At 31.7% G+C, this 28,000-nt stretch overlaps 1 protein-coding gene across 3 annotated transcripts; it reads left to right on the top strand.

The window, feature by feature from the left end:
• Positions 1-31: 31 nt before the first annotated feature.
• On the top strand, positions 32-26,602 carry LOC140439825 (protein tumorous imaginal discs, mitochondrial-like). 3 transcript variants are annotated; one of them, XM_072529981.1, is made up of 7 exons: positions 32-231; positions 354-565; positions 2,280-2,528; positions 7,247-7,547; positions 9,413-9,606; positions 16,417-16,630; positions 26,331-26,602. In XM_072529981.1, exons 1-7 carry the CDS (start codon positions 66-68, stop codon positions 26,342-26,344), a joined length of 1,350 nt encoding a protein of 449 aa, XP_072386082.1. In that variant the 5' UTR covers positions 32-65; the 3' UTR covers positions 26,345-26,602. The 3 variants fall into 3 exon arrangements, with proteins under 3 accessions (XP_072386082.1, XP_072386079.1, XP_072386081.1); XM_072529978.1 differs by having other exon boundaries at positions 26,213-26,602; XM_072529980.1 differs by having other exon boundaries at positions 25,997-26,356.
• The last annotated feature ends 1,398 nt before the right edge of the window (positions 26,603-28,000 follow it).

The following is a 28,000-nucleotide window of genomic DNA, read 5'->3' as shown; positions in this document are numbered from 1 at the left end:
AACGCGGTAAAAGTCAATTCTAGTTGTCACTGTCAATCACATTTGTCATTCTCTGTCATTTTAAAATGGCTAGTGCAAGAACTCTTTTTGGAATTTTAGGTTCAAAACAGATATTAATATGTTCAAATTCCCAATTTACTTCTAAAATTTCAAGAACATTTCTTCATCAATGCTTTAGATGTCATAAATCTCTACTGCTAAATTCCTGGTCAGCTAATAATTTAACTCAAAGTAAGTGACATTTGAACTCACATTTTTATGTTTTATTCTTATTCCATAATATATCCTATCTGATAACTTTTAATATTTTTCTTCTCTATTTGTGCCAAAGTCTATTCGACGTAATTTTGTAGATTCTCTACTCCAAAAAAGAGCATTTCATAATTCACACAGTTTCAATGCCGCAAGACGGGATTATTATGAATTATTAGGAATAGGTAAAAATGCTTCAAATGCTGATATTAAGAAAGCCTATTACAAATTGGCAAAAAAGTACCATCCCGATGTTAATAAGAATGATCCAGAAGCATCTAAAAAGTTTCAAGAAGTTTCTGAAGCCTATGAAGTAAGTTTATTTGTTTATATAATAGACTAGCTGACCAGGTGAACTTCCTACCGCTTTAGAATTGATAAATGTTCTGTTAAATTATTAGCTGAGTTATATTAATCTTTTTTTATTAGCAGCTGATTCGGTACAAAAAGGAGCTAATTCACATGGCAACAAAATAACCGCCTACTGAATGGGTTGCGCTCCTGTCCATTATTTTTATTGAAAATAATCGAATATTTTCTTTGAGAATCGTGAGAATCATTTACTCACGACACCTTAATAACTTCCTTTTATTTTGGGTTCATCATTGGTATATTCAATCTAACTAATTGGTTCAATGCATCTCAATTATATTCACTTTCATGTTCCAATTATTCTTAATTGAAAGCATCTCTCAATTCATGATTTGGATATAGCATTCCTAATGTGACCAAAAACTGCTGCACATAATATACTACATGTCTTACAGAGTTTTAGACTGTAAAAACTTGGAGAATTCCCTAGCTTTGGTCAAGGTAGACATTTTTAAAAATCAGTCATAAAAATTTTTTCTCCAGTGTTATTGAAAGATATCTCTTTTTCTTTCTTTTTGAAATTCTACTGTTTATCAGCTCCAAAGAAATGAGAGTATATCACATTTGTTAAGTTTCTCGCTCAACTTCAGAATTTTACTCTCTTAGATTGATTAGAAATACATCAACATATCACAAGTGTCTCTTAATGGAACAGTGGATAATAAATTAAATTATGTGTTAAACATGTGATTATAAAGCCATTCTATGTTGAGTTCGTCCAAAGTAATGTTTTTCAAATCACATTCGTCCTTAAACATTCTCAAAAATGTAGAAATATTTTAATGACTCATTTTTTACTTTATTATTAGATGGCTCCTTTTATATTTTTTTGTATTCTACAACTCCACTAGTCTAATGTTTTACAAATGCATATTGAACAAAAGATTCGGAAATATCTCCACTATGCAAAAAGGACTTACCACAGATTTGAAATCTCTTTCCTTTCATTGTAAAAAATATTTCCCTTTACAATGGCAATTTCTGGCTGAAGTACCTGTTCTCTTTTTCTCTAAATACAAGTTTCTTCCAGACTAGAAAATAAAAACTGTCTTTTTTCATCTCTTGTTGTCTCATGATTACTAAACTGTTAGTGAATTTGTGTTCTCTTTGATGTATTTAAAATTGCAGTTTCTAAGAGGTTCTCGCAGTTTCCTTTCCTTAATATTCGTCTTAGGCTTTGAGGATTTCTATTTTTGAAATGCAAAAAGGCTGATTGTACACACTTATGACAAACAAATGAATTAAAAAGAAAAGCATTTTAAAAGTGTGTAAAATATTTAATTCCTAGCTGAGTGCTATTGGTTTACAAAGCCTTCTTCAGAGCTATGGTCAAAATTTAATAAATACCACTATCAAAGAGGGTATTCAGGTATTGAGGATATAAGAGTGTCATTGGTCAAAAAATACCAATTTTTTTCTTCGAAAATTAAAAAACTTAACAAAACACCGGAAAAAAACATCAAAAAGAAGCAGATTAAAACACTCCACAAAACTCCAGATAGTTGGGTGCAAGCAGCCAACCATCTGGATAGAGTTGAGGGACAGACAGAATATTATGTATGTTTAGTAGTAGTAATTTTGACCATAGCTGTGCATATGTGTACATTTGAAACCTTTTGATACCAAATATTTTTATAGACATGTATTTTGTTTAGATTCTTGGAGATGAAACTAAAAGAAAGCAATATGACACTTGGGGTGCAACAGCTGATCAAATGGGAGGCATGGGTGGAGGAGGAGGCCATTCAAAAGGTCCACAAGGATTCAGTCAGCAGTGGCAATATCAATCAACAATTGATCCAGAGGAATTGTTTAGAAAAATTTTTGGAGATGCTTTTACAAGAGGCTCTTCTCATTTTGAAGATTTTGCAGAATCAAATTATGGATTTGGCGAAGCTCAAGAGGTAGGAGTGGTACCTTTGTATATTAGTAAATTTTTATGTTTATATTTTTTTTCGTAACAAATGTTTTCTACTTTCTGAAGTTATTTGTGGTCATTAAGACATACATAGGTTGAATTTTATTAATTTAGTGGAAAAAAGAAACCTCTAACCTTCAAGGAATCAATAGACTATGGACAAAATAAAAAAGTGAACTCTGGACTATAAAAATCTAATATAAAGATTGAATAAAATCAAAAATAGAGAAGGGAAATGAACACATTGTTGGTAAAAGAACTGAAGAAAGTGAATAGTCATAGATTTGACAGTTACTTTGAAGGATCGTTATAGATAGAGAATAGTTTAAAATTATAGCCAAATTCAGGAATTCAGAAACTACTTTCAAAATTGAGATTATTTCATACTGGCATACCTTAACACATATGACATTTTCTTCATCATTTCATATAAATATCTTTTAATAGGTTGAATATGACAGTTCAAAGTGCTGCAGTGGTGACTTGTGGAAGGTCAATTTAAAAACTAAAAAAGCTTTCTTGAAACAATTTTATAGACCAATATTAAAAACTTTTTAATTAAAATCTAATGTTTTATTTTTAATTGTTTTTTTTTACATTTAGCACAGCTAAAATACATGACCTCTTTTTTTCCATCTTGTTTCTTAAAATTATTTTCTTCTTTTAATGTTGAAAAACAACACTCGCCTGTGATGGCAGTTATAGAAACATGCACAATTTTTAATAATAATTTTAAACTTTCAGCAAAGTTAGCATACATATTATTAAAAAAGCTATAAATACCTAGTTGCAACATTCTAATTTAAGGACAACCTTCAATTAAATTGTATGGATATGTTTCTGGTTGTAAATATTTTATAACATGATCTTTAGTTTTCAAAACTTATATTGTTGACACTGTATTTGTATTATTTAAGCATACCTACATATATTAAGGAATTCTACAGCTGTCACTGCCTTCTTTCTTTTAGCCAACGTCTCCAGTCCTTTCTATCCTGCCATCCATATCTAAGATATCTAAGTCTTTCCATTACCTCATCCACTTCATACCTTCATAATCTTCAGGATCTGTCTCTTTCATATTGGTCTTCAATCCGAAATCTTTGATATCCACCTTGTATGACCTTCTCTTCTCACATGTCTACACTAAATTAAATCTTTTTCTTCATTGTAGGTCTTGTTCTACTGCCATTCTTCTTTTTATCTGGTATCTTGGTCTTGTTTTGGTTGTTTATTTGTCAATTCTCTGCTCCGTAAGTCATTACTCTACATACCAAGATGTTATATATAGTCTCTTATTTGTATTCCTAGTAATCTCTCTATATCTGTCTCTTTAATTGGTTTACAATATGCCATTATGTTTATTTTATTTCTATATATTACGATTCAATATTCCAGTGCTGTAATTTGGTATTTAAAACTCATATTAATATTGAACTACAACTATTATTACTTTATTATATACAACAGTAATGACTTGTTAGAAACTATATGGGTGAAAATTAAACTGGAACTGATGTGCTAGCCCAGTGGATCATATTGAATCTTAATTGCTATCTGATCTAAATGTGCTGGATTCAGAAAATTGGTTCATTAAAAAAAATATTAAAAGTGAAAAAGTACATTCTTATCAAATAAATTATTATCTTCAATTGTGGTGTATTTGGAAGTGTCACTGTATTAAAGGTAAAATAACTTAATTTCTAGTATTGTCTTAACTAAAATAGTGGATCAGTTTGTTTTATGTCTGTATTCATGATAAAATTCTTAAATACATTTTAAGTTTTTGTGTAAAATAATGACATATTTAGCACTACATCAATATTCATGATAAGTTTACAATGAAATATACGAATTTTGTAAATTACTGCCAGATATGTCATTATTGTTGTAAACACATGAATTTGTAATGAGGCACATAACAAAGATTTTACCCCTATATTCTTACAAAATCCACAAGAGTAATCGCTGTAATAATTTTGCATTTTCGTTGACTGTTGGCCCCACCAAAATCAGGGTTTGCAAATTGTTCTTCCGGTAAACGTTGGATATATCTGATCAAGCCATCCGTACTGTCATTGATAAATGCTCACAAAATGAAACCGGTGTATTATCTACTGACAAACGAGGCAAACACGGCAAACATAAATGTGTAGATGCATCCATAAAAGAAAGTACACGCAAACATATACAATCGATACCAAAACTTGAGAGCCATTATTGTAGGGCCAGTACGAGTACGGAATATATTGACGGAAGCAAATCTATTACAAGTTTACACCAAGACTATGTCGCTGATTATAAAGCGCAGGGGCAACCGTTTGGAAATTATATTATGTATAGTCGTATGTTTAAAAATGAATTTAATGTAGCTTTCCATCATCCAAAGAAATGCCAGTGTGAAGACTGCGAAGCATTTAAAAATTCGACAGGGGACGTGAGAGAGCAACTAAGACAGAGTTTTGAATTACAGTTAAAAGAAAAGGATCTATCCAGAGCCGAAAAAGAAAACGATAAAAAGGATACCGAACCTCATATCATTGTTGCTGTGTACGATTTACAGGCTACACTTCTATGCCCACGGGGAGATATATCTACATTCTTAAGAGATATATCTACACACTTCTAAGTATCTAAAGTAAATGTCTACAATTGTACGATTTACAATTTAAAATCTGGTGAGGCAGATTGCAGCCTGCCTGATGACCTTTATATCATAACTTTTACTATTATTGTTTTTAATTATATGCTCTTCCACATGAAGAACTTGATATGCCAGTACTAGTTTTTCCCTTTCTTTTCCGCCTGGTGTTGAAAAGATAAATTATAATGAATTTTTAGAAACTAGGTTTTAAATACTACATTTATTTTGTACATAACCTGAAAAATATAATTAAAAAACGAATTATTAATAATTGTCAATTTCGTATGTATTTAACATATGTTTAACCTCAAATTGGGAGGTCCAAACTGTCAGATGAAGGCGGTAGGTGTCGCATCAGTCACGCACGGAGCGAATACACACATCGGCTTGATTACTTGAAATTCATCTACATAATTTTATTACTAAAATCCACATTTACATTTATATTTCTCGTTTTTGAAATTTTTAAAATAGAACATCATAATGTGGCGTTACTGCCTTTTAAAATTTAACCAATACAAACCATTTTTATTTTGTAAGTAATTCTTCTACTCTATTGCCAAATATATGGAACTTTTATCAGTTTCACTGTCAATGTTTTCTTCGATGCAATCTAAATAATTCATTTTAGCAAATCTAAACTGCCTCTACATTTCATGTTAGAACACCAGCAGATAAACTGGATAATGTTCCTAAATAGCGTATATATCGCTGAACACGTTATTAAGTTGCTTCCATATACTACGAATGTGGTTAATGTTGTGATATGGAGTACATTTGATGGGTGGGTCTAGCACACTGCTAAATATTAAATAAATATATCCAAGATCCTGGTTCCATCACATACATTCCATATTGTTGAATTGTTAAAAACATAGTTTTTATGTGGATTTAAAAAATTATTTTAAGGAAAACATTGACAAGATGGTGATAAATTGGAACATAGAAACTATTGGGAAATAATCCTCCTTAATAATATATCTAGGTATACGAAATATCTTTGAGCTTGTCGAATAACAAAGTGGTTTTAGGTCTGGTCGATCAACAACGGACCAAATTTTTGTGCTAACACTAAAATCAATTTATAACATTTATTTATTTAACGGTACAAATATATTTATCAGACTAAACTCTTACAATATAATTGCCTTATATATAGTCTGCTGTTATAGAAAACGACGTCATCGAAGCAGTTAACGAATTTGTATACCTGGGAACGCTCGTCAATACTGAAAATGACACTACCGCAGAGATAAACCTCAGAATTTGCACGGCTAATAGATGCTATTTTGGGCTTAATCTCCTTTTTAAATCTACAGTTATATCAAGAAATACAAAAGTAAAACTCTACAAAACAATAATACGCCCAGTCCTAACATATGGTTCAGAAACCTGGACTTTAACAAAAAGCAATGAAAATATGTTATGTTGTTTCGAAAGAAAAATACTAAGGCGAATCTATGGAGCGGTAAATAAAAATTGTGTCTGGAGAAGACGATACAACTTCGAACTCTATAGAATATACCAGGAACCAGATATCGTAAAACACATTAAGATAGGACGTCTGAGGTGGGTAGGCCATGTAATGCGGATGGAGCAAACCGACCCAGCTAGAAAAACGCTCCTTGATAGACCTATTGGTCAAAGAAGAAGAGGAAAACCCAGAACAAGATTCCTAGATAACATAGATCAAGATATGAGAAATATGGAAATACGTGCTTGGCGGAGGAAGGCGATGGATAGGGACGACTGGAAAAAAATTCTTGGGGAGGCTAGGACCCACACAGGGTTGTAAAGCCAAAATGATGAGGATGATGATATATAGTCTGCCTTATTCTTCGGAATATTTCTAGAATTCAGTGAAATTCTCGTGACGTCAGAACAGCCATAAATCTTCTCCGAACCACTCGTATATTCGATCAGGGACATAGCAAGCTCTGGTGTAACAATAGCCTCGATAAAAGAACTGTTCAGAGAGTGCAAATGTAAAGTTTTAAAGTCATGATTTCTGTTTAATTTGTTACCAATATAGAGCTAATCCCATTTTAATATTTTTACAGATTCTCCTCAGAATAACTTTCACTCAAGCAGCTAGAGGTACCACCAAGGATGTAAACATAAACGTAGTAGACAATTGTCCAAAATGTAGAGGATCAAGATGCGAACCAGGTACCCAAGCTACAAAATGCCAATTTTGTAATGGTACTGGAATGGAAAGTATCACTACTGGCCCCTTCGTCATGAGATCCACGTGTAGATATTGTCAAGGTTCCCGAATGTATATTAAGCATAAATGTACGGAATGTGAGGGAAAAGGTTCCACTGTACAAAGAAGAAAAGTTAGCATTCCAGTGCCAGCAGGTAAGTGAGACCTCATCCGAAAAGAATAAATTTACAAAAATAAAAAATGTTGGTGTTCATAATAAGTTATGGGAAAGAAAATTATGAGACCGATCATTTACATAAAAACGGTATGTGGTACTCCGGGAGTGACCTAGGAGAGGAAGCATAGCTTTCTTAGCGTCTACAGCCCACCAAACATAGCTGAAAGTGTAAAATTAACCACGCCCATGATTGCGCAATCGTCATACAACGGATCTCGCACTGACCGTCCTGTTAATATCTACTATTTGTGAAGTGAACAACTCGGTATAGTCTTTGAAAAATTTTTGTACGAACCGCGAAGGAGAGACAATGCAAATTTCCTAATCTTTATATATATTAAAAATAGGGTATATTAAAACTGGTAAATGTCCAACTGTGTCTTCCAGAAAAGCAGAAATGCAGCAGTGGCTAACAACGAGAAATATTTAGTTTATATATGAGATGTTGAAATTCGAACTATACAACATTATACAACTACACAAACTGCGATTTAAAACCTATGAAATCGACAATACTTGCGGATAAAAGACATTCAGTTTTACGATTACCCCAGTATCATCCGGATTTGAATCGAATAGAGTTAGTATGGCCCTATGAAGCAATATGTCGCTGAAAAAAATGTCAATTTTAATTTTAAATTTGTGCAAAGTTTGTGTGATGAATTTTTTAATTTATTTTCAGTCGAACAATGGAAAACAACGTGTGAACATGTTAAACAAATAGAACAAAGTTATATGACACAGCAGTCTTGACATCGTGATGGATGACATAATCATAAATATAGGAATCAATAGTGAATAATTTTCTTTTTATTTAGCTTTCCGCAGACGACTGTAGATTGTAGCAGTCGAAACGAAATAATTTTTAATGCCACACCTTAATGATTTAGAAACTATTAAAACTTTACGTTACTATATTTGTGTCTCCGATTGTACCCATATTTTAATGCTCACGCGCGTACAGTCTAAAATTAAATTAAATTATATAAAAATAAATGTAAATAAAATTATATAAAATTAAATGAAATGAAATAAAATTACTTAAATAAAATAAAATGAAGTAAAATTTAATTAAACTAACTAAGTACTTAAAATTAAATAAAAATTAAAAAAAAAACAGAAATAAAATTAAATAAAACCGAATCGGGTCCAATAAAATAAATTAGATTAAAAAGCATCGCTTCGTGCGTATACAATAAGAAACCTTTGTTTCCCCTCATCGGTCACTCCCAGATAGACACAACCCGTTATTTTGTTTTTGTTTTTAAATACATTATAATGAACTATACTTAAAATGAAGTAATTAAACATAAATACAAGATAATAATGACAGTATTAATAATGATGCATAAATTCTATATTATATTTAAAAATTTTTGAAAATTACTAAAACCTTTAAACAAAATTAAAAAAAAAAATAAGATTTGTTAAATTTTAAAGAACTTAAAACTGTGTGGTGTTATTTAAAAAAATATAATAACAATTCAGTAATAAGCAGACATAAAATTTCATTAACCCACATATTAATAACGCGCTGTAATAAGTATTCACTTGTGTCGGCACTCCCTAAGTGCCACATGCCGTATTTTCTTAAAACATTTTATACTCCACATAGTGTGTGGTCGCGCAATCTTTTGTTACATTGGGTTTATTTTTCACATCTCTGCGCGATCCATTGTACCAATCAATGCATTCTCTCCGTAACCTGCAGTAAGAGCTGCTTCCAAAAACTCGCCTAAATCATAGTTAATATTTTTCTTCGGGTAGCTCTATGTAGGGCCTAGATACAATTGTAGAATTTAATATTTTCATCCCTTTTATTTTTAAATTTTAAATTTCCAGGTATCGAAGATGGCCAAACGGTTCGAATGTCTGTAGGAAATAAGGAACTATTTGTGACGTTTAGGGTAGATAAATCAGACTATTTCAAGAGAGATGGTCCAGATGTTCATACTGAGGCAGATATTTCAGTAGCACAGGCTCTTTTAGGTGGTACAATTAGGATCCAAGGATTATATGAGGATCATACAATTCAGGTAACAAAAGAAATGTAATATAAAGAAAGAAATATTTATGTTTATTGGGAATAGGTTTGATGCTTATAGGTTAATGAATATAGGATATAGGATAATGTGTTAAACACGAATGGTTAATTGTCCTGAATGTCTGATCTAGTACATAAAAATGTACCCAATTAAGGGGATATGTTCGCGCCGCAGTTAAGATGAGTGGCATTCAAATAAACTAACGTTTAACAATTCCTTGAGTAGATGGCAGCACGTACATCATATTCTAATATTTTAATTTTCCCGAAATTTAATTCTCTGAACTACGTGCCGATGCCAAGTACTGGAACTTACGATCGATAAAGTTCGCTCTTAAATGGCAGTATTCTTCAATGTAAGTTGATATTAGTAAATAGTGAAGTTTCACAAATTCTAATTTTCGGATTGGATCATTCCATGTAATTTTTGTATCGTGTTTTTGTTTATTTACCTTTGAGGTTATATTAAATTTCAAGTAAAGAAAACTTACTTTTATATTAAATTACACAAGTATGGCTTTAAAGTTTTATTTTAATACAGTTTACTTTGGTGGTACAAATTCGACTAACTATATCTATGCAATTCTAATATTATTAATATGATACTCCCTACAGATACTCCCACACGAAAAAGTCGTAAAATTTAATTGCCTTACACCAACACTCAGCTGGAGAGACGACGCGCTGATTAGGGATTTTTTTATGTAAACATACTAAGTAGTTACTTGACATTTATGCTACTATACACATGTTTAATTAATTTCAAAGGTTTACTGCTTTTTTAAATTAAAATTTAATAAAAATAATCATATTTTTCTTCATTCTTTTTTATGTCGAGAATTAAGAGAATATGAAAAGCTAATGTAATACAAACAAAATTTTATCAATCTATCTAATCAATAACAAATACCTTTTTATAATAATTTGATGATCACGTACTTCCACAAAAGAGGCTTTTTGATAATGTACCTAAGGGTAAATTCTGACTAATAGATACAAAACGTTCATTCATTTGGAAATATTTTATTACTTATTGTATTTAGACAGTATTTAGACGACAATTATGAATTCTTTACCTGCTCAAAAATATTTATTCCAAACTGATTTGGAAATTTTGGAAAGAAGGAAAGAGTTACTATTTATTTATAAAAACAGTATTTCTAACCTAGCTATCTAAAACACGTTGGTCAGTTAAAAACAGCGTCCTTACAATAACAATTTTTTTCATATCGAATGTCAACAAGGGAAGTTTTTTCCTCAGAAAATTTCAGATTTTCATCTCATTTCTAATTATTGTAACTTTCAATAATCTTTTTCACTTACGGAAATAATTAATCGACAAAATTTAATCGATGATTACATAATATTGTTTTGTCTATAAAAATTTAATTTGCCAAAAAGTGAATAAAACTGGAATTGTCTTTAGATAAACCCCAAGTGACATGCTAGTGCTAATGTAATTTATGTATTATGTAAAAACCAGTATAATCCCCCAGTAAACTCGACTGACCACAGTTTAACTTTCAACCACGATTATATAACGTCACGGTGCCAAGGATAAAAATGGTATACTTGTATTGTTAAGACACTGACGTTATAAAATCATGATTGAACATTGAAAGTCAAACGGAGCCAAAATATTAACTGGAAGGGCCGCTTTGCTAAACAAAACCACGTGATTCGTATTACTGGTTACATGGTTACTGCATAACCCATAGACAATTGGCATAACCACATAACTAGTTTTCAATGTTTTGCAGATTTTTCTTAAATTCGGCAAACGCGCATTTATCGTCATTTAATTCATGACTGCTACCTTCTACTAAGTGACACGTGAACTTATTTTCCAATCTATGAAGTGATAGCCGAACTAATTTCTCACTCTCAAAATGCGAACTTATTACGGTAATATCAACAAAATCCCTAGTTTGCAGCTTTTAATTGTAATTTTATCTTTAGGTACATTTAATTTAAAAATTACGGCAGTGTGGATAATGAACATTTGCTTAAATTTGGGGTTTTTGGATCATTTAACGTAGTTATTTTGTACCTAAGTTCAAAAAGTATTACACAGTACCAATTTTTAGGCACGTTACCATGTAAGTTATGACATGGATTCATTTAAGTACAGTTATGAAAAATTAACTGATTTGTGTGGAAATTTTAACTAGACATCATTAAAATAGAAAGTTTACAATTCACATACATAATCATAAGTTAAAAATTTGTTTTGAAATAGTGACGATAACTGTACCTAAAATGTACATGAATTTTAACATTGAGAAATTAACCTAAATTGGGTGCCTCCTAAGATACTGAACTGAATGTTTTTATAAGCTTTAAGTGTTGAAATTAAATAAAAACTCAATGTTAATTTAATACCGATGACACGACATGTTCCCTGGAGTTAAATAGTTGTTTAAGTATATGATAAATGGATTGTGTAGAATAGTTACTACTTCACTTGTTTATATAGATAATATTAATAAATAAATAAAAAACATAGGTATCTTACAACTTACAACAGTAATTCAAACATAGTCGACTTGGTTTTGATCTCATATACAGAGGTGGGTAATTTCTAATTAAAAAATAATTAAAAAATACAATTATCTAGGAATATAGACTTTTTTGCCCTGAGATTTGTAAGGGTATATTGTTTTTCAGATTCACAGAACATGGTTGGGAATTATCTCCTATTCTTTTTCTTCTATTTATTGGCTTACATACTCTTGCATCCGCCAGCACTTTTTTTGGTAGTATTGCACGTATATTAAAAAACATTTTTTTTTTTCACAACTAAAGTTAGATTTCAAAACAACTACACTATATAAGAACTCTATTTTTACAAACTAAAAAATTACTTTTCCATTACTGTCGTCATGTCTGCCAAGCGTCGATCAACTTCTCACCACAAAGTCTAACCAGTCTAGTAGGTCTTATCTCCTGATCTTCAGTGACTGTTTCTGCAAACTAAAAAATTACTTTTCCATTACTATCGTCATGTCTGCCAAGCGTCGATCAACTTCTCACCACAAAGTCTAACCAGTCTAGTAGGTCTTATCTCCTGATCTTCAGTGACTGTTGTAGAGTGTTCTTCTCTTTCAACTCAAGCGGAGAACCCAAACTTCTATATTAATTGATTATAAAAGACGCGATTTAATTAATCTTTGTCGAAGCAATGTATAGTTCAATGTTGAAGAAATAGTAGACTGCAAGTTATGAATTTATTTGGTTTGAGCACTGTTGATTTTACAAATACTTTTATTTTAACAATGTGTCTTGAAATATCTATATGAGTTCAAAATATTAGTTAAAAACTACTTTGCTATAAGGTTCTGAAACAGTTTTTGTGGCAAGTCTAAGCGACACATTGGGTTTATATGGGATTAAGCTATAATTGATTGTAGTGAAAATTACATTTTTAACTAAAAAATTGACGTTTCGATTTTCACTCCGAAAATCGTTTTAAAACGTTTGGAGAGCGTTGTAGTTGCATATGAGAACTATGTAGACCGACATGCTTATATTATGTGCACTGAGAAGCACGATATAATTATATGAGAGTTTGCGGGCGCATTCGGTAGCCATTATGGTGAATTTTAAGCGAGGGGAGATTTTACTATCTTTTTATAGTTTTGTAAGTTTGAAAATTAATACTTTACGAAAATTATTAATCTTTTACGACAGGCTAACTGGCTAACAAACCCTTTTAGTGAAAAATCATAAAATAGTAAAGATGTTTCAAAACCTCCTATATACGCATGCCCGAAAAAATAAATGGACCCCAAAAACATTTACCACTTTAATTTCATAGGAAATTAGGCGACAGGGTAGGATTTACACGTGCTAATGATGTCGAGTATTTCCAATAAACATGACATATTATGTTTCTCTAATCTTAAACATTCCAGTTAGTCATCGCATTTTCATTTTGTCTCACATTGAAAGATGTAATAAACATTTACGACTTCCCGTCTTTACTATCGATAAGAATTGCTGTGTAAAAATGTAAAATATTTACATTGCACTAATTTGGCTTATAAATAAACCTTTTAAGGACTGAAGACAATCTAGAGGACAAATAAATAAATAACAAATCAATTTATGATAGAAAAATAATAGGATTTTGGTTTTAAATTCAGCAAAATATGTTTATACCAGACTAAAACCTGGAATTCCTTGGGAAAAATATTCCCATGAGATTTTTTTCATAATCACTTTCATAAAATACCGCATACAAAAAGTGGTCCTAATTTATTAAACAGTTTTGTATAAATCCATTTTTAGGTTGTAATAAGGGACAAATGTTTTTAAATTAAATAAGCCCAAACTAAAGTATCAGAAACTGATAGAACAAGGTTTGGTGAATTCAATAATAATTGTATGTTTTTGAGCCTTCAGTCATCATTTTTCGTTTTTTTCTTTCAGTTTTAAATTGTTTATAAGGTGAAAACGATCAACTTTAGAGAAAAATTACAATTAACCTTTTGTATTCAGAATGATTCAAAAAATGATAAAATATTAAAAACGATTATTCACAAAAAAAAAATAAAAATATTAAAGCCATTTCACTAACGCAAAAACTAGTTCGTCTCTGTCTCACTACGATAACACACTGAAGAGAACTGCATGTTTTTATAATATATTATATGCTATTATAGCAATTCCTGATTTCGTTGTTTAGTTCGTAGATTGACGTCAGTAAATGATTACGTCAGGTCCACGACATTATGAATTATCTTTACCATAAATCAGGCAGGTGTGTTGAAAGGTTTGGTTCAAATTGTTTTTTGTAACAAGTGCCATAATGTCAACCTTTGACGAACATTCTGATCTGCAACAATTATCCTTATTTAAAAAAAAATTTCTGCACGAAAACAAAATCTGTTTATGAAGTAATATTCTAAACATCTTTCAGATATCTCTCTCAAGCCTAGATCAAAAATGCTTTCATCTTTTACTTGAGCCGATTATATAACCTGGACATCAGCTGTAGTGACAGGTTTGTTGCTACACAATAAAACGATAAACTTAAGTGGCCGGTCTTCTCTTCAGTGGGGTTATGGGTAATTAGAATAACAGACCAGAGTAATATTATTTATTAATAAATTTACTATGCAGCAAAGGTACATACGGATAAAAAATCCTCTGTAAATAATTAAATATCGACAACAGCCACAACTTTCATAAAATGTAGATTTATTGTAAATTATAGTAGAAACATGCAAGGTATATTTTCGACAACAATAATAATTAAGATTGTAAATTTTTAAATGAAACAAGTGTAGCAAGATATTTTGAGGTCACGGTATTGCCGAATTCATTTCTTTATATATCTTATATTTGCTTTTGATTTTTTGTCACTTTTTTACGGACAAATTGGCGTCTTAATTTTAACGTAGATTACAGTTTACAGAAAATGGAAATTATAAGAAAAGATTATAATTATATATTATAAGAATTTGATTAGTATTACGATCATTAAGATCACTACAATGAAATTATATAAATATAGAATTATGTGTAATGTTTCTTTATGTGTTTCAAATCAAAATTATAATAAAAATCTTGCAATTTTGGTAGCATATTTTCCCATAGTTTTTATATATTTATAAATCTTTTCGTATAAAATACCTTTTGGGGTTTATACTGCAAGGTAACAATATTCTCTATTCGATATAAATAACTGTTCTTGCACTTAATAGTAATAGAAATCAGTTCTTTTTAAATTAAATTGACCGTCAATTTGTTGTCAAAATTTAACTTAAAAGGGATATTCATCAGGTATGAAAAGTCCTGATAGTTCAATTATAATATTTATTACAAAAAGTTACTGCCATACAGCTTGACTTCACATATTTTTTGTACGTGCTGCTGTCGTTATCAGCAATCAAATATCTATATTTTAAGTTGTGCATTTGTATGCCCTATTTAAAGCCTTCTACTGCAATTGCACTTTCCATCGCAGTCGAAGTACCGTTATAATTTTTGTAACATACGTGTGGAGTAATAGCATTTTTTGACGCACACACACAACAATACTTGTTTTTTACGCCCAAGTACAATAGCTTACCAATTCTTTTTCCTGTAATCCAATCATAATTGGCCGAAAATACAGGCTTACTTGATCTTCGTGCCCATGCACCATCAGCTATAACAGAAGGCTCATCACGAGTTTTATGGAAATTCGATACATAGGTGCAAAGTGTCTCCGAGGCACCAGATGCCCAGGGCGAGACCTGTCTCTTGGAGTTTTGTGGAAATTCGATACAAAATCAGTGCAAACTCGTTATTCGGAGGGTTTTGGGACCGCTGAACACTAATATTATGTCGGCATCGGTCTTTGAGACACCTGGTCTCCTGTCTGTACTTTTACTGGAATTCGATACAGTAACGATTTTGCACTGATTTTGTATCTCATGTCCACAAAACTACAGGAGACGAGGCCTGTCGTGTGCACCATGTGTCTCGGAGATCACACCGTCGTGATATTCGTGTTCAGAGATCCTAAAAAACTCAAAACTCCCGAGTAGTAATATTGAACTCATTTCCGTCAATTATTTCCAATTTGTCATCACTTCGAAATGCCCTTTGGAAAATGCATTTTCCTTATTCAATTCAATTTTCAGTTCCACATCATCATTTTTGTTCACAAAATTTCCTGATACTCTGGGGATCGAATGCAATAAGTTAGATTGATTTTCATCCAACTGCAAAAATTTGGTTTTGGGCTTTTTACTGCTTAACTTCCTCGTTTAAAACTATTTTTAGAAATAATCTCATATATCTGAATTTACAGGTAATGCCAGGAACATCCTCCCACACTAAAATTCGTCTAAGTGGAAAAGGAATGAAGAAAATTAATGGTTATGGACACGGAGATCATTATGTAATATTAAAAATTAAAGCTCCGAAACACTTAAATGAAAAGCAGAAAGCATTGGCGATGGCATATGCTGAATTAGAACAAGATACACCTGGCCAAATCTTAGGAATCACTGTTAAGAAAGATGGTAAGTACCCGAAAGTTTTGTGTGGTATTGTTTGGCAACTCGTTGAACGAATTAAAATAAAAAATACTCTTTTATTCTAATCAGCCGTATACGAGTGTGGTTTTACATTAATCTAGTCTTCGATAAGAGGCGATACGTGACAAGAAATTGCTCTCGGTTTTTGCATCTGTCATCCAACACTTGACGGCTTTCAAAATTTCATGAAAAAACAAGAGCTAGTTTGGTTTTAATAGTCATCCAAAAAAGTCACTTTCACGATTTTTTAATGGTAAATTTGAATATCGTTCAGTCCAGTGCTTCATACGAGTGTTAACGAACTTCCAGGTGCTCCAGAAACCGTTACTATCCCAAACAGCAACAATAACATTAATGATATGATCATTACAAATCGAACAATCATAAATTCGCGAGGTAGCACACGCTTTAAACATGTTAATTGAGGGTGTTAATATAATGCATGAACATTTATAGTGAAGAAGCTTATCCGCTTGATGGATGTCGCGCTTGCCCATTGTCGATCAAAAAAACCACGCGTGTGTTGAATTCGGATAATCTTTTGGCAACGATATAACGCAACACGAAGGATGTTTTCGCTGATACGTGAGTTTTGATGAAATGTTGGTTCATTTTTATACTTGGATACGAAGGAATAATTACAGGAGCGAAGAAAAGGCGACGAAGGCCCACGGAAGAAGGCCAAGACTAACTAATCACCCGGAAAGGTGATGGGACTGTTTTTTGGAATGCAAATGTATTATGCAAATGTACTATTAGTTTTACATAGTAGTTGAACTGTTTGATACTGATTTTAGGAAAAACGCTTCGGTTTATTTTATAAAAATTATCTTTCAACGAGAAAACACAAGGCGCCCATTGCACAAGCAAAATTACACCATTTTGAGACAGGAACTGATCGACTACTCACCATATTCGCTCGATTAAGTCCCATATGACTATTTCCTCTTCTCAAATTAAAAAAAAAAATGCTAGTCGGATACTGTTTTCTAAAGAACGATGACACCATTGCGGAATTTTCACCAGTATTTTGCCTCGAGAAAAATTATTTTCAGAAGGAATAATAAATCGGAAAAGCATTTTATCAAATGTATTGAGCGAAAAAGAGAATATCTTAAAAAATTAACTTAATTAATTAAAAATTAATTAATTAAAAAAAAAATATTTTGCGTTTTCTTATTTAGGCTAAATTTATGTTAAACCCACTCGTACATCCCTATTTGGCATTATTCTTATTAAGGTTCCTTCTCCTTGCGGAGGTTGCCAATCATTATAAGAATTCTAATTTTATTTACGGCTGTTCTGAATAATTGGGTTGAACTAGTATTAAAACACTCCCTTCAATTTCTCAGCCAAGAAATCTCCTTCCAACATTGATCTTGCCCTTCCTCTTTCCCTCATTGTTAGGTATGGTATTACATATCTGGTTCCTCTCATATGACTGATGTACTCAGTTTTCTCTTTTTTACTGATCGCATTAATTCCTGTTCTCTGTCCATTTTCGCAACATTGTAATTTGTAATATGGTCTATCCACGATAAATGTAACATTCTACGGTAGCACCACCTTTTAAACACTTTCAATTTATGTAGGTTTGATTTTTTCAACGCCGATGTTTCAACGTCATACTCTTTCATTTTCAAGGTGGCTTGTGCTATTTATATACGGCATCTTATCTCTTTTTCTTGCTGTGTTTTTTGTTAACCATGTGCCAAGGTATTTCCTTTTCTATTATTGTATTAGGGACAGTTCAGACTTCATCATTGTTGTAGGATTCTTTTTTCTTCAACTTCGTCTTTATTTCATAGATATTGTATGTGCCATATATTATGTACTATCTTCTTTTTAATTAAAGTAACTAAAAGTAACTTTAATTAAAGTAACAGATAATTAATCTGCAGTTATAACCATATCATCCGCATAGTGCATAGAGCTCTGTTCGTTCAAATATAGCTTTTTGTTATAAAATTGAACTCACTATAAACATTTTTTTTATTATTTTTACCTCTTCTGATAGTTCATCGTCTATTTGTATTTTGGCTTTTTGGTTCCAATATCAATGCGCTATGATTCTGATATAATTATCATCAATATCTTTTTTCCTTAACATGTCAATAAATTTATTATGCCTAACCTCATCAAACGCTTTCTCAAAATAAGTAAAACGTGTATACATATCTTGATTCATGTCGAAACTTCTTGATATTAGTAAATCTATACCGAATATAGCCTCTTTTGTTACACTTACATTTCTGAACCCTAATTGAGACTCAGTTCTAGATTTAGTTTTTTGCACATCCAGTTGTGTATAACTTTTAAAAAAGTTTTCAATACTTGATTAATTTCGGCAAACGTTCGATGTTCTGAGCATTCTTTAGTAGTATTCTTTTTCGGTATTGGAATCAACTTTGACATAAGTCACTGTTTGAGCATTATGTTCGTCGAATATATGTGGCCATAAAGTTGGACTAATATTTCTAGTACTTAATCATCAATTAGCTTTATCAACTCAATTGGTAGATCATCAGGCCGTAAATTTTTTCTTCCTTTAGTTTGTTTCATTGCATACAGCTACTTCCGAATATAAAATCTCTGGCTCCCGTGTGTGATCTCGTTTTGAGCCTCTTTGGTGTTATTATCATCGAATGATTCTGTAATATTTTCTGATCTGTCAGTTTTTCTCTATTCTGACTATTCTATGTACGTTAAAGCTACCATATTTCCTCTCATATATCTCATTTCTCCCACATTTTCTTTTCATCCAGGTATTTGTTTCTCTTATTTTAAAATACGGTTAACGGTCTTAAAATTTCTTTTAAACGTAGACATAGACAATTCCTGTTTTAAAACTACATATTTTAATTTTTTTTTAATATTAGTTCTTTTTTTTTTAAATATGATCTTTCGTTTTAGTACTCTACGTAGATTATTTTATCAAGTACGAAATTTAAGTACATATTTATGTAAGATAACAGTAACATTTACAGTAGAAATTGTTTTTGTAAAACTAAAATCTTCTCTTCGCTGTCTGAATCAGAAGATTATCTTAGCCTCATATGAGTTTTCATCCTCGATCATGATGTGTAACTAAAGTTCTTCTTTCTTCTTGTAACTAAAGATGCATACATTGAATAACCAACAAATTAACACAAATTTTTGTTTCACATTTTAATATTAAATTCAGCATTAATTAAAACTGTTTATAGGATTTTTACCCAATGCAATCTTGTATTCTGAATTTAATCGATACATTTTTTAGATATTCTTTTTAATTTAAATACATTCCTTCTGATATTCTTCCTATATTAATTTCCAAAAATTGATTCAGATCTCCAAGGTCTTTGGTATTTGAAATTGTATGGCTGGTTTTTGTTTAAAATGGTTAATTTTACTTGTATATTTCCTTGCATTGTCACTGGAAATAGTATTATCGAAATAAAATAACGTACATTTTTATATTATTTTTATGATTAAAATACAACAACCATTTTTACAGTACTTTTTAAATTCTTAACACCATATCTAAACTAAATCTTTCTGTTGCTGCATCATATACTATTTTACAAGAATCTTACCTGTACGTTCAACTTCACTGTTTCTATTATTTACAGCTGGAAAGCAATATGTTTATATAAATTATTTTTTTACCTCATGTGCTTGCCTACAGCACCAACATGCTGATTTCTTGAAACTAAAATAATCATTTTTTAGTCATTATAGAAAGGTCATATTATCACCGGCATTATTTAACATATTATACTCTGAAAACATCTTTAGAGAGGCCTTGGACGAATCAGAAGATGTGATTGCTGTAAATGGCCAACTTATAAACAATATTATATATGCAGATGATACAGTGTTGCTGGAATATAGTGCGCAGGGGCTTCAAAGGATGATTGATAACGTTGCAGAAGCATGCAACAAATAAGGCCTAAAACTAAATTGCAAGAAGACAAAAATAATGATCATAAGTAAGAACACCAACATAAACGCCCAAATGACAATAGGCGATACACCGTTAGAAAGAGTGGAAAAAATATGCTATTTGGGCTGCAATATTAAGGATACTTGAGATCACAGATACGAAATAAAAACTCGTATTGAAAAAGCCAGAAGCTCTTTCAACAGCCTTAGGAAGATTCTCTGCAACTTATCTTTAAGTATCAATATACGCATAAGAATTCTTAGATGTTACGTCTTTAGTGTCCTCCTCTATGGAGTAGAAAGCTGGAGCCTTACAGAAGATGCCATAAAACGATTAGAGGCATTTGAAATGTGGTGCTACCGACGTATGTTGAGGGTCTCATATATACACCACACAAGTAACATAACTATTCTCCAGAGGGTGAAAAAAGACAAAGAAATTATTAACACCATAAAAAACAGAAAATTGGCTTACTTCGGCCACATCATGCGTAATGATAAATACCGACTTCTTCAGTTGATTCTACAAGGCAAGTTTGAGGGTAAGAGAGGCCCTGGACGTAGACGTATATCCTGGCTGGCTAATCTTAGGAATTGGACTGGTCTAACGTCAACTGATCTATTTCGAACTGCTGTGAATAGAATAAGATGGGTCAATGTGGTCGCCAACATCTCTAGAAGATAGGCACATTTAGAAGAATAGAAAGGTGCCGAATTTGGTGATTCAAACTTATGGTTTTTTTTATCTCATTATCTCGTAATTTTTCTTTAACAAATTCCAATGTTAACTTGTCCGTTTCAGGTGCTGTTAGAATGACATAGATGACATTTCTTCAAATTTTGTACCAACAGATTTTAATTCTCTTACTACTTCATTAAATTTAATATAGTAAATTTCAAGACTCTCATCTTTATTGAATTTCAATTTCTACAGCTTTTTCGCAGACAAAACTGTGAACATATTTTCCATAAGACTGTCACATTTGAAAAGTATTGCTTTTATCTTTTGCATATTATTGTCGCGTAAAAAAACCTAGGCAGGAGGTTCTGTATGCGAATTTAGATTAAATAAGTAAACCTAGAGTTAAAGTCGTCCACAATCCTATCGGCTGCTAGGTGTATTAAATACACAATGGCGAAAGTTGGGATATAGGTCAAAATAGACTGTAGATCTTAAACGGCTTATTTAAAATCAAGTAAGAAAGAAAGTAAATAAAAAAAGAATTATACTAATAGAAAGGGAAGTAGTATATAAAAAAATCAAACTAGATAAAAATTAGGCCACCTTATCTCTTGGATAATTAACTGAGACATAGGGAAAACTCAAGAGGATCCTAGACGTTAGGAAAAATAACAAATAGGTTTAACCTATCTCTAAACCAATATATAACGAAAGGAAAAGAAACGATTACACTTACGTCGCATAGTCTTTAAGTAAACTTGTTAGAATTATTTATTCAGTGTCCAAGAGAAGGGAAGATTTTTATAAAAACAATAAATACAAAATTGTTACCTACTAGCTACATTTAAATTCCAAAGCTCAAAATGTTAACAGTTTAGACATATCTCAAAATACAAAAAAGTTTGTGTTAAAATAACCGTTGACCTACCCAAAACGGACGCCTATGACCGGTGCTAGCAATTCGCAATTAATGGAATCGATTCAACTCTGAATGATAAATAATTTTACCAGTTTTCGTTTTTCTAAGTAGAAGCGTTCTGAAGGTATTAAAAAAATTACAAGGCTCCATCTTCAAAGAGCTCTAGCTCCCTTTCTGACTAGGTGAATTGGGTTAAATTGTCTTAAAATTATCTGAGGAATTTCCAGTCTTCGTTTGTCAGGAGAGTTTCTGGACACCTTGTATATTTTCATAATGATTTAATGTTCTGGCCATAGGCTGGTCAGTAAATGAACGTGAAATACGGTGATACCCTGTAATTTTCACTTTTGAACTTGTGCCGTTGGTTGCTTAAAATTAATTAAAGCTGTTGATTGATTCAAATCATCTGTTAATGAAGTGAATTAATGTCAATTAACATTAAACAACACAATTTAAGATTTTATCACAGTTTAACTCATAAATCTCACCTCCTAGATTAGCTATAATTCAAACAATGTCATTGAATACCTTCTCTCCACTGATTTGCATGGAAATTTGGATTTAGGTTATACTTACCCTCGACTTCAAAATTGGCCGTTGGTTGCTTTTTATTTTTAGTGGTGAAAACGATCTCTAGTAAAAAAATCATACAATTTTAAATTCAAGCAATTTGGAATTATTTAATTATACAGTGACATTAAATTTAGATTTGAAAGGAAAAAGACAGTTAAGATTTGATTTCACGTACAGTGCGTTTGTGTATCCGCCTTTTACGTATTTTGCCCTAATAGGGCTCTTCAGAGACGGATATTCACAGTCGCTCTGAACGTGAAAATAAATCTTTTCTATCTTAGGAAGCATCTCTACATGGCTTCGTATAGACGCAAATAGCGACATCTGATATTAAAATCCGTAAACTAATTTTCGAAACCAAATTCAGATTTTTGCTTCAATCTATGCCTTCTAAGAATTGCAAGGCAAAACAGACGTTGATAAAGATGTTATTAGAGATAAAATTTAGATTTCTTTACTGTTTTAATTTATTACCACATAATTTATACCCTTATAAAGACCTCTTGCGAAGAAATTCGAACATGGAAGGATGGTTGAAAGTATGTCTGTGCCTTAGTAGCACATTATGTGTATCTTATAGTGATCCAGTATACACGTTCTGATATCTCCTAAAGTATATGATTGGTTTTTTTACTCATTATTCGGTTAGCTTTTAATATATGAATTGCTTAAAAACCATTTTGTAGGTTTTTTAAAGGCCAATAAGATCATTTAAATTAATTTTTTTATATACCTATATTTTATAAGTGTTGTAGTTAAAACGTAAATACTTTTCATGAGTTACAACTCTGCTTCCACTGGGTCTACAAACTTCATAAGTACTCCTTTTTTTGTTTTTTTTTTATACGATACGGTTTTGCTAACAATGTTTTTTTCGATAAATACTGACTTTTTAAGTTATCGTTGAAAAACCGTCTGAAAACGTGGCTTTTAGTTTTAAAAATGAATATTTTCACTCGCAAATAACTCAAAAAGTATTGTCTTAGTGAAAAAACTCTATAGAATAAAAGTTGCTTAGAATTAGTCAATTTATCCATTTCCGGATATGGATACGGATTATTTTGAACGTATGTTTTTTCACCTCTGAGAAGAGTAACTGTCATCCCCTAAGTAAAACCAACGCTGTGCTCTAGTCCAAAAGTGAAATAGAGGATTAACAGAATCTAAATCCAAATTTTCAAGCAAATCCATCGTGACAAGGAAAATTCCACTCCAAAACGGTCATTTACGAATATCAACAACCCAACAATGAGTGAATATTGTATATTTTGAGATCGAGTTAATCTTTTTTATTAGGTTGTACTTTTACGTTACTTCCAGTTTATTATAAATAAACAGTATGTTACCGCCTTTACGTTTAAACCTGTACTGCCCAATTTTTTTTGACTGCAAAAAAAATTCCACTGTTATATACTTCCAGGATATGATCAAATTAAAACATTTTTGAAGACTTTTTTTTTATTCATTATTTCCTTTGTTTTAATAGGGTTTGTGGCTGTCAAATTACAATGGGAAAAAGTTAATTTTTATGAAAGTCCACAAAGCAATTGGAATTAGGCGTAAAGCACAAATTTACATTACATTTTTCACACATTACTTTTGGTTCTCCTAGGCATCTCGGTTTCTTGCAACGACCGCGCTTTTCTGAAAATTTAGGCCAATGGCCTATTCCGTCTTTTTTTATGTTTTTCTATTTATTGTTCTATTATAGAAAGACTGGGCTTTCCCCTCTTCTTGAGTCTCCCTTTACCTTCTTGACATAAATAAGCGCCAATAGATGCTTTGAAAGCTAAAAAACTTAGTCCATTGTTTTTTCTTATACCAAGTAACTGGGTGTCTCTTCTATAAAGTAACCAAGCATTCACAATTGCTAAATTAAATATATGGAACACAATGCGGAGGTACCTCTTTTTAGAACGAATCATAGTTCTGTATAGAGTCATCAACGAGTCCATTAAATCCGCCTTCTACTCCGCCCATACATTTATTGTAAAACGTTACAATATTCAATGTAACACAAGAATGGTTTCTTTCTTTGCTTTGTCCCATCTTTCAACTCGACCTGTAGGATAGGTGCCTACAAACGAAATCAGTCAATGCACTGTCTTGTTGTCGTACCATTTGATTGCTCTAAGGGTTATTCCTTGTTTCTTGTAGACAAGTTCTTCGAAACTCCCCCTTCTTTTCTTTTTCATATCTTTGTCGGTAGGGAAATTACATCCTTTCAATCTGTTAGGACGCACCGTACCTACATAGGGAATACCTAACTTGTCCAGAATCTTCAGAATCATATCCATAAATGTCATTATTTAGTTCTTTTTTGCCATAAAATAATTTTACAAAAATAGGTTGCATTTCTATTACCACCGGCAAAAAACAAATTATGTTATACATTATGAACCATTGTAACTTTAAAGTTACACAACATTTTTTCTCACAAAATACATAATATTTTATTATCAGCGCATATATTTGCTACAATAAGAGTCAGAATGTACTTACTTTTAGTTTGATTCTTTTTTTATTTCGTCAGCAAGTATAGAAAATACTTGAAATTGTGATCAAAGTCATCTATTACCACGCTTCAACACACGACAACTGCTAGAACCTATGCATAAAATATGACCTTGTGTATGATTGGAATGTTCTTAGACAGCTGTCTGTAACCTTATAGAAAAAACGGACGTTTACGGAAATATCAGGTTAAGAAAGTATTTTATGACTCTTATTAAATATGTAAGTCAGAGTTACAAGGGACAATACAGGGTTAACGTTATTTCGTTTGTGTGAGAACTATGTGCAAACCAAAATTTTGGAATATTGATACTATTTCTAAACTTTATATGGCCTGTAGGAGTTTCTTATAAGATTTTCTTTCACGATCTTTCAAATTTTAGTATTACTACTGATACCATTTTTTCTTGTTATTATTCTTTTCATGCAGTAGGAGTATATTATTATCTGTTTTTGGCCTTGTGTAGTATCGTGTATTTACTTATCCATGATCTGTGCAGGGTAACACTTGATAAAGTATATAATTTAGCATTTCGTTAAGCAATCGTTGATTTTTATGGATACAACTTTAAAACTTGGAGCTTTATGAATGTTTCATTTGGATTACTTTAATCGAATTAGTTTACCGGGAACTGTTTTTGCAAATATTTTGGTATTGTTTGCTTTTTTTGTAAATTGTTTAAAATTTTTATCGGTATACTAACATTTCTCACACTAAAATGAAATTTTTCTTTAACAGGAGCGCAATTTGCGGAATCCGAGGAACAATCACAAGCGAAACATTCTGAAGAAGCGCCAGGTTTTCTTAATAAAATCAAAAAAGCAATTTTTGGTTAGACTAAGTTTGGAAGTGATAGTTTAAAACATTTTTATTGACCAAACAGTGATATATAAATGAATTTTATAGATAGAAGATTATATAAATAATGATCGTTACATGATTTTAAAATTATAGGTAACAAAACATTCACAACAAACGAGAAACTAATTCTTTTAGAGGCCATTCGTTCCGTATTAGAAGGTAAGGACAAAAAAGATACTGATAGTACTAATATTGATTTAAACAACAATAGGAAACAAGAGGTAGAAGCAAATAGTTCAAAATCGAATACAGTTAAGCAACCAGATAGTAAAGAGACCTGCGAAGACAGCGATGTTGAAGATACAAAATTGAAAAACAAGAATTAGAATTGTGGTAGACGTTTTGTAGCTCTGGTAGGAACATGGGTTTAAAAGAATCAACTTTTTGTATTGTTATCTAGTTTTTTAAACTGTAATCCTTCTCGATGTCTATGTTTTTGTTGTACTTCAAATGTTATGTAATATAAGTTACCAAAGAATTAAACGTTTTTATTATACTACATGAAATTTAGTAGACATAGCAATTACATTAGAAGACCATAGTCTTCTAATGTCCTAGGTATATAGAGCCATAAAAAACGTAAATAGGGAAGACTATGAATTTGACTTATAGTTAAAGTGAATTAAAGTTAGTTAAGTCAATTACATCTATAAATGGCACCTATGACAGCAAAAAGCAAAAATTATCAGATAATATTAAATATATAATATATATTCAATAATATTAAATATATGGCGAAATCCGGTAGGCGTATGTGGCTTAGCAGTGGCAGCTATTCTGTTGCTGTCTTGATCATTCCAGATATTAGACACTTGTTGGTATTAAGCTGGGTATCTATACTTTCTATGTAAGCGCTATTATGCCCTATAGGGTCACAGTAAAGTATCCCTCCGGGGAGTATACAAGCCCACGAGCTAAGCTGATGATCTCGATGTTGTCTCATAGAACTTTTAAACGATGTTGTTCTGGGTTCTTATCCTTGCTGCGGTATTCTCAAGATGTTTCTTAAACGAGAGTGTTTGAGCAGTTGATTGTCAAAGAAGCTAACCTCGGTCTTAATGGGATTGGGTTTAAGTATTCGTTGTTTGAAGTACTTAATCAGTCTCCGTTGTGATGTATGTTCGCAGTCGTCTGCATATCCAATTTTTTTAGATCTAGTAGGAAGTATATTATAAGGAATATACTTATTAAATAAAAGCGTTGAGGTACAGTGTTCTCGGAGACGCCGCTGTTTAAGGTACTCTGTGTCCTTACTGTATTTGCGTTTTTACACGAAAGTTTTTACTAGCCAGAATGTTATTTAGAAGTTGAGTGGTCGTTTTGCAGAGGATTATTTTGAAAAACCCATAGATTAGATCATATTTCCACGCCGTGTCATACAGCTGATAATTCGATGAATGCTCCTTCAGCTTTATTTTGTAACCTTCCTCTCTGTTAGTAGTTATAGGGAGCACTTAGTTAATGGTGCTTCTTTGAGGCCAGAATCCAGATGGATAGTAACACTCTCCCCTATCCGCTAGGATAGCTATTATTTAGGTTTGTTTGAAGAGATTTTGTAGGTTCATTATCATCATCATCATCATCATTAGCTGTTTTGACTCCAGTACTAAACAAAAGCCTCCCGTAAATAATTCCATTGCATCCGATCTTGAACACCTTGAATCCAGTTGTGCTGGATTCACTTGATATCGTCTCGTTGATGCCTTTTTGGAGGACGTCCTCTATTACGATAAGCATCGTGTCTAGGTCTCTATTTTAAAATTTTCTTGGTCCATCTCTAACTCTGGCAACATGTCCTGCCCATGTATAAAATTTAGACAACCAGATATTTGCAGATTTCCTATCAGGAATTCCGGTGGAATGCCATCCATGCCAGGTGCC

The sequence above is a fragment of the Diabrotica undecimpunctata genome, chromosome 4 (assembly GCF_040954645.1).
Source record: "Diabrotica undecimpunctata isolate CICGRU chromosome 4, icDiaUnde3, whole genome shotgun sequence".
Classification (NCBI taxonomy): Eukaryota; Metazoa; Arthropoda; class Insecta; order Coleoptera; family Chrysomelidae; genus Diabrotica; species Diabrotica undecimpunctata.
Note: the sequence above shows the minus strand (reverse complement) of the source record. Positions and strands in the feature narration are given on the sequence as shown.

Coding starts and splice junctions, on each gene's coding strand:
- LOC140439825 (XM_072529978.1), top strand. CDS start 66: ATGGCTAGTGCAAGAACTCTTTTTGGAATTTTAGGTTCAAAACAGATA. Junction 2,529..7,246: donor GATTTGGCGAAGCTCAAGAG/GTAGGAGTGGTA, acceptor ATATTTTTACAG/ATTCTCCTCAGAATAACTTT. Junction 9,607..16,416: donor ATGAGGATCATACAATTCAG/GTAACAAAAGAA, acceptor CTGAATTTACAG/GTAATGCCAGGAACATCCTC.